At 34.5% G+C, this 15,521-nt stretch overlaps 1 protein-coding gene across 1 annotated transcript; it reads right to left on the bottom strand.

Annotated features, from left to right (window-relative positions):
* Positions 1-5,282: 5,282 nt before the first annotated feature.
* LOC144969150 (uncharacterized) lies at positions 5,283-10,310 on the bottom strand. The gene is made up of 2 exons (XM_078908258.1): positions 9,575-10,310; positions 5,283-6,307 (listed from the first exon to the last, which is right to left on the bottom strand). The coding sequence occupies exons 1-2, from the start codon at positions 10,308-10,310 to the stop codon at positions 5,283-5,285; spliced, it is 1,761 nt and encodes a 586-aa protein (XP_078764384.1).
* Positions 10,311-15,521: the final 5,211 nt, after the last annotated feature.

Raw genomic sequence — 15,521 nt, 5'->3', positions numbered from 1 at the left:
GCCTTTTATTAATATTTATAAAACCATTGGAGGAAGAAATTATGGAAGCAAAAATTTGTTTGACATCATCAGTCGCATTCAACAACCATCAAAACGTTTTGCAAGACTTGTCACAGTGGCAGATCGATGCAAAATTATTATGACTTGTTTGAAGCATTGATTGTTCTCATGGTTAATGAGGAAAATAGAGAAATTATAAAACCTGTTCTAGGAGATAAAAACGGCACAAACATATAAACGCATAATGGCACTCATACATAAAATCGTTTTTGTTGCGGTGAGCCATCTATTCTGCCATTTTATTAAAGAACACCGTAGATATGTGCTATTTAGTTAACATTTCATATACTGTGTTTTTTAAAAACAACGGCAGTATTATAGAGCGCAGCGACCTGTTCTTTCCACTTGAATTAATCGTTTCACCTTCTTCTCTTCCGGTTCCAAAATCCTTAGACGTGTATATGTAACCAGCCCCTTCGGAGGACTAATAATGAATAGGTTACATATTAAACCATAAGGTGGCATAACTATTTTAGTAGCAGGGTTTATAGGAAGATTATTATTAGGATAATGGGACGTAGAAGAGAGAGGATGGATGTTCTCTTTTGACGACATGCATATATTTAGACTAGAAAATAAGTTGCCATCACTCTGAAACCAGAAATCAAGTATACACTGTATGTATCCAGTACTTCAGAAGACGGCTTTTCCACTTCCAATGAGAATTAAACCAGTTTTTTTTACATCATACTTTTATTCAATTTTTATCAACATTGTATTTACAATTCGACCAAACACCCAGTGGTACAACGACAATATCAAACTGATCAATAAAAAAAACTGTCAAGTTTAGAAATCGATAAAAACATATATCTCGAGCTAAGGAAAGAAAGAAATTTTATTATCAAGAAAGCAAGATCTGAGTTCATAAAAATGAATTAATGAAAAACAGGAACAACCTCAGAAACTAAAACAAAAAAATTAACAGAATCACCAACAAGAAGTGCATTTCATCACACTACAACTCATGAGGATACCAACAAATTTGCCAGTAACTTTGCCGCGTCTTTCAATGATAAAATTGTGGATATTAGAAAGAACCCTGATATAAATTCCCTGTCAACACAAAATATAAATGACGTAGTTGTTGAGGATCAAATCCAAACTGAGACCCATTCACCAGCAACATTCAGTGAGTTCGAACCGGTCGCGGAGTCGGAAATGTTGGACATTACTTTTAAGATTATCTCCAAACAAAACATGTGCATTGGACCCAATTCCGACGTCGCTGCCTCAAGAAGTGTTCAAATGTTGTTCATCCATTCTTCTCTCTTATTAGTTTTGATTATTTGTTTCGCTGTGTCTAAGGATACTGGAATTGATGGTTTCAAGTGTTGATCTGAGTCTGGCTAGTCTGTTGTTGGTGACATTGTAAATTCCAGTTTGTCATAAGTCAGTGTACCTGATAACTTGAAGATAGCCACTGTTAGACTACTCATTAAGAAGTCAAGACTCAAGAAAATCAAATTAAGAACTATTGACCAGTCACCATATTGTCATTTATTTCCAAAATATTAGAAAAAGTTGTGTCTGAGAGGGTAAATCTCCACCTTGATTAGAGTCTACAATGACATTTTAAATTTGGCTGATTGAAGAAATGAAGTCATCTTGGTCTTACTTGATTTGAGAGCGGCTTTTGATACAATAGACCACGACATTTTAATACAACGTCTTCAGAATGTTTTTATTTTTCATGTGTCTGTTCTTATGTGGTTCAAATCGTATCTTGAAAATAGATTCTAAAATGTTACATTAGATAATAACTCTAGTTCCCAGTTCCTTCACCTTAAATTTGGTGTTCCTACCTCAAGTCCGTTCTGGGCTTACATCTATATAGACTTTACGTGCATTCAAATAGTAAGATAATCGACGATTTTAGTATCAACTAGCATTTATACGCAGATGACACTCAACTGTATTGTCCTGTCACATTAAAAGGTGAAAATAAAGTAATCGAAAGGATTGGGACATGCATAGAAAAGATCAAAGTTTGGATGACTGCTTACAAATTAAAACGAAATGAAGATAAGACAGAAACTATCATATCTATCTTATCTTACTTAAGGCGTAATAGAACTATCCATTAAATGCCTTATACAATAGTTTATAATTACAAAATCTCATATAGCTTGCATTGTATCATTCACAGACAGCTTTACACAACATTGAACGTCAAGAAAAATGTATCAAAACGGCAATGTAAAATCGAAAAATACTATCATAGAATACTGGTGATTGAAAATTGGTCATGATCGAAGGAATCATAAATGTAGCAAGTTCATAGTGCAATCAAATATTGATGACAAAAATAATCATGCAAACAACAACGATAATAATCATACATAAGTCTTTGATAAATCATGATTTAACATTGTTTCAGATGTCATGCATTTTACTTGTCAACATTTACAAACCAGTCTACAAAATCATGAAATTGATGGAAACAATTATATCCACATGACAATCTAAAGTTTAAAAGATAAAAAATTAAATGAATAAATAACTAAATAAACAAACAAACAAATAAATGAATAGATAGATAAATAGATAAAAAAATTAACAAGATCAAATTGAATTAAAAAAATTAATCAATTAATTAATTTATTTATTTATTTTTTATTATTATTATTATTATTATTATTATTATTATTATTATTATTATTATTATTATTATTATTATTATTATTATTATTATTATTATTATTATTATTATTATTATTATTATTATTATTATTATTATTATTATATTAATATAATTATATAATAATAATATATAATAATAATAATAATAAGAAGAAGAAGAAGAAGAAGAAGAAGAAGAAGAAGAAGAAGAAGAAGAAGAAGAAGGAAGAAGAAGAAGAAGAAGAAGAAGAAAGAAGAAGAAGAAGAAGAAGAAGAAGAAGAAGAAGAAGAAGAAGATTACAATGACAAAATAATAAAATAATTAAGAATAATATAATAATAATAATAATAATAATAATAATAATAATAATAATAATAATAATAATAATAATAAGAAGAAAGAAGAAGAAGAAGAAGAAGAAGAAGAAGAAGAAGAAGAAGAATTACAATGACAATAATAATAATAATAATTAAGAATAATAATAATAATAATAATAATAATAATAATAATAATAATAATAACAATAATAATAATAATAATAATAATAATAATAATAATAATAATAATAATAATAATAATATAATAATAATATTAATAATAATAATAATGATGATGATGATGATAATAATAATAATAATAACAACAATTGTAATAATAATCATAATAATGACAACTGCATTGCGCCTCACCGCCATTCGACAGGCCATAGAACCTTTACATACATAAAATGAACAATTGAATACAATGCAAAATAAAAACATAGCTATTTAAATTACTTACATAGCGAATAGATATAGAAAAAAAAAACAAATTTTCACACATGATATGTAAAACTTGATTTACAAAATAAAAATCATGAAACAAAAAGATAAGAGAGAAAGCACTTCTTACCTTCAGGTGGAAAATGGTGTGATTCAAACGATTGTTCACCAATTTTGAAGAATGTTTGGGGTTTAGATAAGATTGATTTATCGCTTTTGGATCTTAGATTTTTTTAACTTTGAAAATAGGGATGGGATCATATGTTACAGTGAATGACATAATCAGTCGGATGGTGAAAAGGTTTGAACTGAGTCATTCACAAGTTAAATTAGAAGATCAATTTTTATTTTTCTCAAAAATTAATTCTTGTCATAAATGATTAAATCAACCCTTTTTGTACATCTTCAGGAAATATCAAAACTGATTTTCACTAAGAAATATTTTTACAGCTAGTCAAGTTGAAAAAGTATGAAATTTGAGAAATGTTGCTGGATACCTCTCCCATACATCTGACTATAACTTCATGAAAAATCACCCGATTTTCTTCAAATAAAGATTAAAATGCTCTGGAGAGCATATTCTTTCAGAAAATGCAAAATAAATGCAAATCCAAAATAAATTTTCACTTTCCGACTGATTATGTCATGCACTGACACATATGAAGGCCACAGGGGAAAATCGATCAAAGTCTGAAAGACACTTACTGTTCTAATGTCACAACAATTAGGTATTAAAATCAACCAAGAGCTTGTTTTTTATATGCATCTGACTTGTGGTCAAAATATATACGTTTAGTAATTCACATTCAGTTCAATTCATATTATCATGTGACATTTTCAAATGGGTTTCCAAATTTTAATTTTGATTTTCTCAAAAGCTGAAAAATGTGACTTTGATCGTTTTTCCCCTGTGGTCTTCATATAGATATCATGGAGCGTGGCTATAATTTAGTATTTAATAAACAATGGAACAGGTAACCAGTGTAACAACTATCTAAGGAAAGAAGAAGCAGGTGCTTTTTTGCTTTCTTTGTTAAAAACTATTCTTGCGGCGTTGTTTTGTACAACTTGAAGATTTCAAAAGCTTACAATACTCAATTTGGATAACAGTAAGCCATTTTATAAGAAGTTCAGCTATGTTCATAGGAATTGAGTGTCTTAGTTTACATCTTCTTCTAATTTCAATGTACAATCATTTGATAAGGTGTTTAACTTGAAATGACATTGATAGGGTGAAGTCGAAATAGACGCCAAGATAATTGTACCATGGTGGCATATTCAATAACAATAGTTCCAAACTTTATAGTTGGTGTATCAATTTGTTTAAGTATGATCGACCAAGCATTAATCAAAATCTCTGTTTTATCATCATTCAACATTCATTTATTATGATTCATCCTATCCTGAATTTCAATAAAGCAACATTCAATCCTATTTATCAATTTGCTTAAATCGGTGATATGTAAAGATTCATAAATTTGAGAGCAAACTACATAGATGTTAGATCTAAATGAAATTACTTTTTGATAGCCAAGCATCCTATCCATAAGGTAGCGAGAAATTGCTATTATTCATTTTACGAAATAGAAACCGGGGTAAATTCCGGCTCCGTCGACCTAATGTCTCTGAGGAACTACTTTAAATCTATGAAGCAAAACTACCGACGCCAAGATAATTTTACCATATTGGCAGATTCAATAACAGTAGTTCCAAACTTTATAGATGGTGTATCAAGTTGTTTAAGTCTGTTCAAAATCTAATGGCTCTGAGGAGCTACTTTAAAGCCATGAATCAAACAATCGTTAAGAACACCAATCAGTTGTTATACCTTTGATCTATCAATATTCAACAAACCAAGAGATTGTAGAAAAATCTATATCAACCACGTCGTCCTTTGTATAGGATCTTCCTGGGATGTATGATGCCCTTTTGACCCATCCTTTGGTGGAAATGAGCATGACACTACGCTTACAGTCGTCCCCAACAATACCTGCAAATGTCCCATTATCGTGGATGGCCACTTCCATTGCAGCAGGCGTCTGAAGGATGACGTCTTTCTCTTCTTCGTCAGCTGTGACCACGGTGCTTCCAAGACAAGTCCATAAGGTGTCAACTTTAATCTCTAAACAAACCCTGATGTTGAATCCTTCCAGGGCACTGTTGTAAACCGCTAGACTTGATCCATATATAGCTAGGCTAGTGTTGTCTACAGTAAACATTTTATTTATGGGTCGATTTCTGACAAACCACTCCAAGATTCCGGTGTATACCTCGTTTCTCTTCATGTACACGGTACTTCCTTGAAAAGACGTCTCACACTCTGACATCAACTGAGATCGACTGATAACCGGTGACCTAATTCTGGAATTTGCATTTAAAGGGTTCTCACTGTCAAAGGGGGTTAAACAATCAGCTAAAGTTGCAATGATATCATTGTTTGTAATGGTCACCATGGATACATCTGAAGATATCGACTCTCCAAGAATTACTCTGATATCGTGACCTCTTAGAAATATATCTTTCAGCAGCTGAGAAAATTCTTCATAATCCAGCATATTATTCTTAACCTTCACCCAACATCGGTCTAATTCCCAATGGACTGGTCGTCCTGTAACCTGATTGGCCGATTTATGGTTACGGTTAGCAACGTACCAACGTGACAGAAAACGCATGCTTGTCTTGAGTGTAAACTTTGAAGTAAAATAGTATAGAGGGTTTATCATCGTTTTACCATTCGTTCCAACAGTACCTCTATGATCGTAGTGTGCATCACCAGAACTCTTGTCGAACCCAACTCGTGTAAATTCTCGACTAAGAAGGCGATATCCCTGTGACAGGCCATTTAGTATATGATCCTCTCTGCCTGAAACACATCAGATAAATAGTCATTTAATGTAGAGGATAGAAATTGACTTCACTCAGCTCTTTGATATTGTTTTTAGACAACCATTTTAAGTATTAGTTCTCACTAAATTATCAATCAGACTATAAACGTTTAAGGTTTTACATAGTTTTATGTGTTGGTACTTATATCCGACTGGTGGATGTTGTGAGTATGTAACCTAAACGCATAGAACCAATAGCTGCAGGTCAGCTCAGAAAAAAGACAGAGTAAATTTCAAGACATAATATACCATTTTCTTATATTTACCAAATTGGGAATTTGACACAATTGTATTCAAATAGATATTTTTACATTCATGCGCAACATCTACGAGAATTACTCCGTGATGAATCATTAATTTCAGTAAGTCTTCTTTTTTTTTGCCTTATGACAAGACAAAGCAAAAGGAAATTAATTATACAACAAAATATATCCATAAGAACAATGACTATTTTTTACTTATGAAAAGAGTATATTATTACAAATGTTCTTTGTTCCTGAAATTAACATAAAGATAAAGAGGTGATGTCTTATGAGGTAAGTGAAACGTCAAAATTTTAGAATGCCTTCCATATATGACCCACATTAATATAACAGTATTATAGCAGGGCTATTTAAATATTAGATCTTGAATTAATTTTCAAAATAGGAGAAACCTGGGCTTGATTTCTATGCTTTCTTGAGGGCAATCGGATTAATTATTTAAAGAGAGAAAAACCAAAATTTAATATTTTTGAGTATTTCTACGTCAAATCCGCTTTTGGTAATAGCAACGCTATCAATTGGTCAAATATACTTGCGTTTTTCTCCTTCTCAAAAGGTTTATAATTGTATGCCTACAACATCATCAATTGAGAGGATATTACTTTTTATCTTACAAATGGAGAACCTGCAAAATTTGCGGAGAAATAAAGGATATTACAGGCACTCATCTATTTTAATTGTTACACTGCTGTAATGTGGAAATAATCACAGATCGAGACGAATCTTTTGAGCCATCAATAATAAAATCGGTTCGGTAATAACGTATGTTAGTTACCATGTGTCATTAGGAAGGAAGTGACGTTACGACTGTTGAAGAGTATTGTGGCGTGTGCCCGGGATGGTCGAAGTCATTCAGCACCGATATGGGTCGCCATTTAGTTCATGCATACCTGGGCGAGACGTCCAGGGCGGGCTCGTCTACCGTGATGGTCTTGTGACAGTCTACCGGCGGACTGCTATAATATGGACTTGGTTGGACACCCCCACTACGACAAAGAGGTGATCCATTGGGAGATGGTCAATTCGTGTTTGAAGTAGATTGCTTCGACGCTTACATTGATAAGATATAAAAATAATTTTTAACAAATTGGAATAACTGTGCGCCCCTGTCCCGATCGTCGGAGTTGAACCTAGATCTCATGGGAGACACTTACAGTGATATGATTAACCACCGATTTTATTATGATAATCGTGATATGTAATACTCATTCCGCGACTACGAAACCCAGGTACTCGCCAGTATCTGCTCGTGGCCTTCATAAAGTTATGGCCTGATACTGAACAAAAATGACGTCAAAATGCCAGTCTTTTGCCACAAAAGAAAACAACTCGTGAGTTGTATTCAATAGTTCAACCAATGAAATAACTTGTTTCCATGAGCTCTACTCACAACAACTCACTAAGCGGTGCAAAAAGCAAATAATGACGTCAAACTGCCAGTCCTTTTGGATTTCAGTATCAGGCTATAACATAACGATGGCTACGATCTGCTATGGAAATTGTGTATGAATATTATTGAGAGCCTTTTTTCATTATCAAAAAAAAGTCGGACTGTTTCTTAACTACTGAAAGTGATACTCTTTTACCTTGGTATCATATCGTATCAATTTTATGTTGTATTGCATCCATAAAACAGTTCTACTACAGATTTTTTTGTTATCCTTTTTAGAAGGGGGGGGGGGGATGGGCATGCCTTTTTCGGAACGAAATGATACAATATCAGTAAAATAAGAATTTGCAGGTACCCTTAACTGCGGTTGTATGACCTCGAGTACCCTGGAACCCATCCATTACTATACGCTAGTCACTTTATGTTTGTCGAAGACAAGTTGTCAGAGCGTATACTTGGAGCTTTCATATATTCAGTTACGAAAACAAGTAAGGAACGTGTTAGAATGAATATAGGCATGGTGATGATATATTCATGATTAAAGCACACAAATTCCTCGTTGTGCCGATTGAAATACGAATCTATTCTTTTTAAAAATAACATTGTTCCGTGTTAACTTTTTTGTCAACGAGAATAGAATTACATGGCGAATAAAAAAAAATAATATAACTATTTTAGATCTTGATATAGATACGAGTTACTTGCAAACATGTGTTAAATTAAGGGTAATTTTGTCACCCTTTATAGCATCAGGATAATTACGTCCAGAAACATCCTCAAAGGCGAAGGGTCGGCGGCCTAGCCAAATACTACTTCGTTCGGGTCACCCTGTTGGCAGATTCATTTGCCCGCACCTACATAATTAATTAATTATAATTGAGCTTTATATAGCGCCATATCCACTAAATGTGCTCAAAGCGCTTTACAAGTGGTCCCTGGTCAAGAGCAACATTTAACAGGCCTGTTAAGGCGATATTACACTTTTTCGGACAAAGACAACGCTGTTAACGGCCAGGTACTCATTTTACACCTGAGTACGGTGAGAGAATGTGAGTAAAGAGCCTTTTCCAAGGACTCAACTATGCGCCGAGCGCGAGTTTCGAACCCAGGACCTTCCGATCCGAAAGCGAGTGTCATACCACTAGACCACATAGCCGTATGTACATATCTTTTTTTCTCACTCTCCTTCCTTCTTCACTTCTCTCTCTCTCTCTCTCTCTCTCTCTCTCTCTCTCTCTCTCTCTCTCTCTCTCTCTCTCTCTAATATATATATATATATATATATATATATAATATATATATATATATATATATATATTCCCTTATCGTCCTATAAAATATATTCCTTTTTATATTTCCCTTGATTTAGTTTTATAAATGATAGCAGTAATGACTATATCTGATCAGACAAAAAATCAGATAAATTTACAAAACTTATTTGATATACGAATATGTTGTAATCCTTTAGCAGAAGAGAATATCAAAGACACCAAAACTAAGTGGTAATTGAAAATATCAACAGTTCAAAAAACTGACTCAAAGAGAATTGGAAATCAACTCTTAAATTTCATTCCATAATATCATAATCTCACCTTTAACCCCATGTTCAAAGGCAATCGGAGTTGGATCGAAAGAATCTTGCACCAGTAATTCAAATTCCAGTCCGTTTGTAATCAATTCATCGCTGACTATTCCTGTCATACCCACAAAGACATTCCTCGTGTGGTTGTCATACGATGTATAGAATCGAAACTCTCTTTTCAATGGAGTATCAAAAGTCTTATTCACAAGGTCCATTTTTAAGTGATTGATTGACTGAAACCATTGAATTTGTATACTTTTTTTGGTGAAAGTATTTACAGGGTATATTAAAGTAACATTCTTTTGCTTGAACAAATATTTCATATGGTGTTGGGAGTTGGATAATAGGTCATAGTCGCTTGCGTTTACTTTTCTCCAATCCTTAGCTTGACAACACTTCTTATAGGGTTCATCACAAGTGATTCCTGTCCATTCATCTGGACACTTGCAGTGAAATCTTAGGGGAATCCCTCCATTTTGACAGTGAACCCGAATTTTCCAAAGAATGGAACAATTGCCAGCTTCTGAATAAGTTGAGTTTTGTATTAGGGTGAGTTTTGAATTTAAAAAATGGGAACATCTTTGAAAGGCCGTATGAAATATTGCATAGTTGCACCGTGTGTTTTTATTACACGACAAGGCGCAATTTAATATTTGTGTCTCTTGTGATTCGTGCACGATTTTTTCTTTAAATATTTCTCCGTTTTTGAAATCTGAACAGGAAAGAAGCTGGAACTGGTTGGTCATTTTCTGACACTGGATGCAAATAATAACAGCTGAAAATGTAACAATTAATACCACCAAATTCATTGCTATATCCATGTCTCTTTTGAACTGAAATAATATATATATATATTTATCTTTGTTCGGACTAGTCAGTAGGAAGTACCACAATATTAGTAAAGAGCAATATATAATGGAAGCTCCATATTATAATTCACAAAAGCAAATGATGTGGACGGTTTGAATTTTGTTTGTTAACAAACCAGGATAAATACGACACTAAGACGAATGTGATTCGATGGTAAGCTTATACACAATTTATTGGTTTACTCTTCAGTCGCATCTTTATTCTGTTTAGTATACTGTTTGATACCTCTTTTGATTTCAAGTATTAACTTCCACCTGTACATTCTTTGAATAGAGGGAAATTTTAAAATCACTAACTCATTTCGTCTCTCAGCCTTACTTTAAAAGCTGAGTTTTTCTGGTCGCTGATAATTATAGGAACTATTCTAATTATAGTGGGCGAATTAAACTTTAGGATGTCAATTTTTGCGATAACATTGCAACATCCTAATTTGTAATTGCATGTACAAAAACAAGAATTTTACATTACAGTTTCTAATTATTTGTAAATATTTATTGTTTAACCAGTTAAATGCCTGACTATGGAAGAAAAACTCTTATTTGAAAATTTTGGCCAGAAAACTCAATTTTCAAATATCAATCGATTTTGATAAACCTCATCTTCGCGCAGTCCCAGGTTTGAAAGTTTTGCCAAGATGATGGTCATTTATATCGACCGATATTTGAAGGACGAGTTTCTGGCCAAATTTTTAAATACGAGTTTTTCCAGGGTACTGCATAACACCGGAAATGACGAGAAATGACATGAAACGAGCGGAAACGAGCGGAAACGAGCGGAACGAAGAATGGGTTTCGATGCTATGTGCAGAGGTAAAATGCTCACGACATCCGTCAGCGAGATATAACGCACAAACTCACAATTTTTTAAGAAACCCCCGAAACACACTGAAATCCGACGAAACCCACCAAAGTTCAGGAGTGGGCAACCGCGGGGAGTGAACCTGGGACTATGGGAGGAGAATATCAGAGTGAAGTTAACCTGGAACTATGGGAGATGGATTCCGGTAGGAATTGAAGTTGGACTTTGGGAGTTGGGCCTATTTATCTATCTATCCAGCTCTATACCTATCTATCTACCTTTCTACCTTTCTAACCATCTATCCATCCATCCATCCATCCATCCATCCACCCGTCCAGTCGGATCCGCCTCTTTGAACCTGTTGTTTGATATATCTTGCCCAATTGACACATACCTGTTTTATGACACATAGCTGCTATTATTAGTAGGAATGGAATAAAAATGTGGAGAACGTGGGAATTCCTTTCAACCTTTCGGAATCTAATCCCGTTGATTTCTAAAGGTGACTGGAGCATGTGAAAACGTAATTTGGTCATTATATAAATAGTTGTTTACATGGTCTCTCTCTCTCTCTCTCTCTCTCTCTCTCTCTCTCTCTCTCTCTCTCTCTCTCCTTCTTTCTTTCTCGCTCTCTCTCTTTCTGTTTTTTTATTTCTTTCTCTCTCTCTCTTTCTTTTTTATTTATTTCTCTCTCTCTATTTCTCTCTCTTTCTCTCTCTCTCTTTCTCTCTCTCTCTTTCTCTCTCTCTCTCCCTCTTTCTCTCTCTTTCTCTCTCAGTGTTAAGTGTGACTAACAACAGAGTGAGTGACAATGGAAATTTCCTTTTGTAATGCACTTGAACAAATCAACCCAATCGACGTCAGTGTGAATAAGTACCTGGCGATAGTCACTGATGGACGTTGTTAAAGTATAAGAGCAAATAATTATTATGCTTTCTTTGTGACTTATTCTGCATGAAATAAAAATGTTGCTCTATGCTGAAGGTGCTGTTACTACCACCACCACTCACCACCAGTACTACAAAAATGAACAATCGAAATCAATCTAAATGCCTTTTACTTTTCCTATTCGCCCCATCCCACGTCCGTCTTCTGCTCCATCATTTTAATCCCACCTCCTCTAAAAAAACACACTCTCTGCGCACTCTTCCCTCAACTAACTAAAATGGTCAATTTCTATGCCGCCCCCCCCCCCCCCCCCCCCAGTTGGCTGATAAAATATGATAAATCATAATATAATATGTCCAGCAGTCGGGAGTCGGCATAACAACAGTAGGTAAAGAAAGTAAGCACCTCCGACTATGATTCTGTGGAGACAATCAACATTTCTATTTGATGATACACAATGAGACTCACCTCTTGGAACTTGCTGATCAATCTCTCTAACTGATGATTGTAACACATATCTAATATTAGTAGAAACTATGTGAAATGTGAAGAACGTGCTAAGTTGAGGCATACGTCCCTTTCAGCTAATCATTTAGACTATATCGTCAATGGTGAGAGGACATGAGAAGAACACCTCTCTCTCTCTCTCTCTCTCTCTCTCTCTCTCTCTCTCTCTCTCTCTCTCTCTCTCTCCCCATCGTTGTCGTAGTAGTAGTAGTTGTTATTGTTGTAGTAGTAGTAGTAGTATTAGTAGTAGTAGTAGTAGTAGTAGTAGTAGTAGTAGTAGTAGTAGTAGTAGTTGTAGTAGTAGTAGTAGTAGTAGTAGTAGTAGTAGTAGTAGTCGTCGTCGTCGTAGTAGCAGTAGTAGTAGTAGTAGTAGTAGTAGTAGTAGTAGTAGTAGTAGTAGTCGTAGTAGTCGTAGTAGTAGTAGTAGTAGTAGTAGTAGTAGTAGTAGTAGTAGTAGTAGTAGTAGTAGTAGTAGTAGTAGTAGTAGTAGTAGTAGTAGTAGTAGTTGTGAGGATACGAGAGGGAAATGAACCTGGGACTATGGAGATGCTTATCAGTGGGAATTGAAGCCAGGACTATTGGATGTGGACACCGGAGGTGAATGAACCTGATACTATAGGAGGTGGGCACCAATGGGGAAAGAACTTAAGACGCTGAGAGGTAGATACCAGTGGAGAGTGAAGCTAGGATAAGGGATTTGGACACCAGTGGGGAGTGAACCCAGAAGGGTACATCTTTTTTTTCCGAAACGACACGTAGTCCATGGTTCATTCTCCTCTGGTATTTTCATCTCTGAGTCCTGGTTTCGTTCAACAAAACTCATGAAAACAAGACATTAAGATATTTTTTAAAAGATTCCAATGCTTACGGAAAAAAACACGATTACTTACATAATTTTAGTGACAAATTTAGTTGGATTAAATGGATGTTGATTTAGCAATAGAAACATCATAACATAGAATTATAAAAAGGTTATAAACACTCTCATCTCATCTCATGTAGTTCCATATCTGAAGCAGACGTCGGAGGTCATCTTCCGCCAAGCTGATCTATCTCTTGCCAATTCTATTAAAGCAGCGCCACCTTTCTCAGCTTCATCTGTCCAAGTTCTTATCCCTTTCAAATACGTTATTCTTTGTCTTCCTCTTATTCTTTTTCCATTCATCTTTCCAGTCAAGGCGAGTATTTCCAAACCAGGGTGGCGGATAATGTGTCCTAAAAATTCCATTTGGCGTTTGATGATTTTTGTTATCAGTGATCTTTTTCTGTTTGCCATTTCTAAAATTTCTTCATTTCTTTTCCTTTCCATCCATGACACCCTCATCATTCTTCTGTAAAACCACATTTCCACTGCCTCCAGTCTTTTAACCATGGTCTTGTTTATGGTCCAGCTCTCACAACCATATAGCAGCACAGACAGTACATAGCAATCCAGGACTTTGATTTTTGTTTTCATGCTAATATTCCTGTTTTTCATAATTGTATGCAGCTGGTTGAATGCATTCTTCGCCATACCTATTCTTTTCTTTATTTCACAATCTGATTTTCCATTGGATGTTACATTGAAGCCTAAATATTTGAAACATTCAACTTGTTGTATTGTTTGTCCTCTGCTTGTTATTACACAGGCTGGTGGGTTATTATTTTTAGATACCGTCATACATTCTGTTTTAGATATATTCAGTTCCAGTCCCATATTTTCACTACTCCTGACTACAACATCCAGTAATTCTTGTAGTTCATGTTCAGATTCTGCCAGTAGAACCGTATCATCTGCATACCTCAGATTTGTTACATTCTTTCCTCCAATACACACCCCCTTCTTATGTTCGATATCTCTTAATATCATTTCACTATAGAGGTTGAATAAATCTGGAGACAAAACAACACCCTGCCTAACTCCTCTTCTAATAGGTGTAAAACTGCTTAGTTCGTTGTCAACACGCATTGCTGCTTCTTGTTCCCAGTACAAATTCCGTAATATTCTTAAATCTTTACCATCAATGTCCAAGGATGATAGAATTTTGAATAGTTTTTCGTGTTGTACTTTATCAAAGGCTTTTGAATAGTCGATGAAACACATATACAGATCTTTATTTACTTCAATACATCTTTCCATCAGCATTGATAATGTGAATATTCCATTTCTGGTACCCTTGTCCTCAACAAAACCAAATTGCATCTCCCCAATTTCAGGTCGTATTTTATTTCTTATTCTTAGTAAAATTATCTTCAAAAGAATTTTTGTGAGGTGGCTCATTAGGCTAATAGTTCTGTGTTGTTCACAATCAACTGCCCCTGGCTTTTTTGGTAGTGCTATAAAAATGGATCGTTTCATATCAGTTGGCATTTTTCCTGTGTCATACACTTGATTTAGAAGGTTTGTGATGAATTCAATCCCCCATTCACCCAGGCCAGTCAAGGCTTCAATTGTTATGGCATCAGGTCCTGCAGCTTTTCCATTTTTCATGCTTTTCATGACGTTCCTAACTTCATCTTTCATTATAGAAGGCCCTTCCAGTTCTTTTATCATAGGCATTTCTCCTCGATTATCAAAAAAAAGTTCTTCAATATATTCTGACCATCTGTTTAGAATGCAGTCTTTGTCCATGATGGTGTTTCCACGCTTGTCTTTGATGCATCCACTTTTAGCACCTGATTTAGTTTTGTTTGTCACTTCTTTGATTTTCTGATGGAAGAATTTGCCATTTTTTTCTTTGCAGGACATTATATAGTGACATTGTTCATTTATCCAGTCTTCTTTAGCTTCGTTGCATTTTCTTTTTATCTGCCTGTTCAGAGTCTTGTATTTTTCTTCCTGATTTTTGGCCTTTCTTCTCTCATTCATTAGTTCTAATATCTCTGGAGTAATCCATTTCTTCTTCTGCAACTTA

Source organism: Berghia stephanieae, chromosome 3 (genome assembly GCF_034508935.2).
Source record: "Berghia stephanieae isolate SIO BIC M18660-M18661 chromosome 3, UCSD_Bste_1.3, whole genome shotgun sequence".
NCBI lineage: Eukaryota > Metazoa > Mollusca > Gastropoda > Nudibranchia > Aeolidiidae > Berghia > Berghia stephanieae.
The sequence above is the reverse complement of the archived record's forward strand: the minus strand, read 5'-3'. Positions and strand labels throughout refer to the sequence as shown.

Bases quoted from the DNA above. Each gene is read 5' to 3' on its own strand.
- LOC144969150 (XM_078908258.1), bottom strand. From the start codon at position 10,310: ATGACCAACCAGTTCCAGCTTCTTTCCTGTTCAGATTTCAAAAACGGA. The intron at 6,308-9,574 runs GTGAGATTATGA...GATGTGTTTCAG, and splicing joins CTTTGAACATGGGGTTAAAG to GCAGAGAGGATCATATACTA.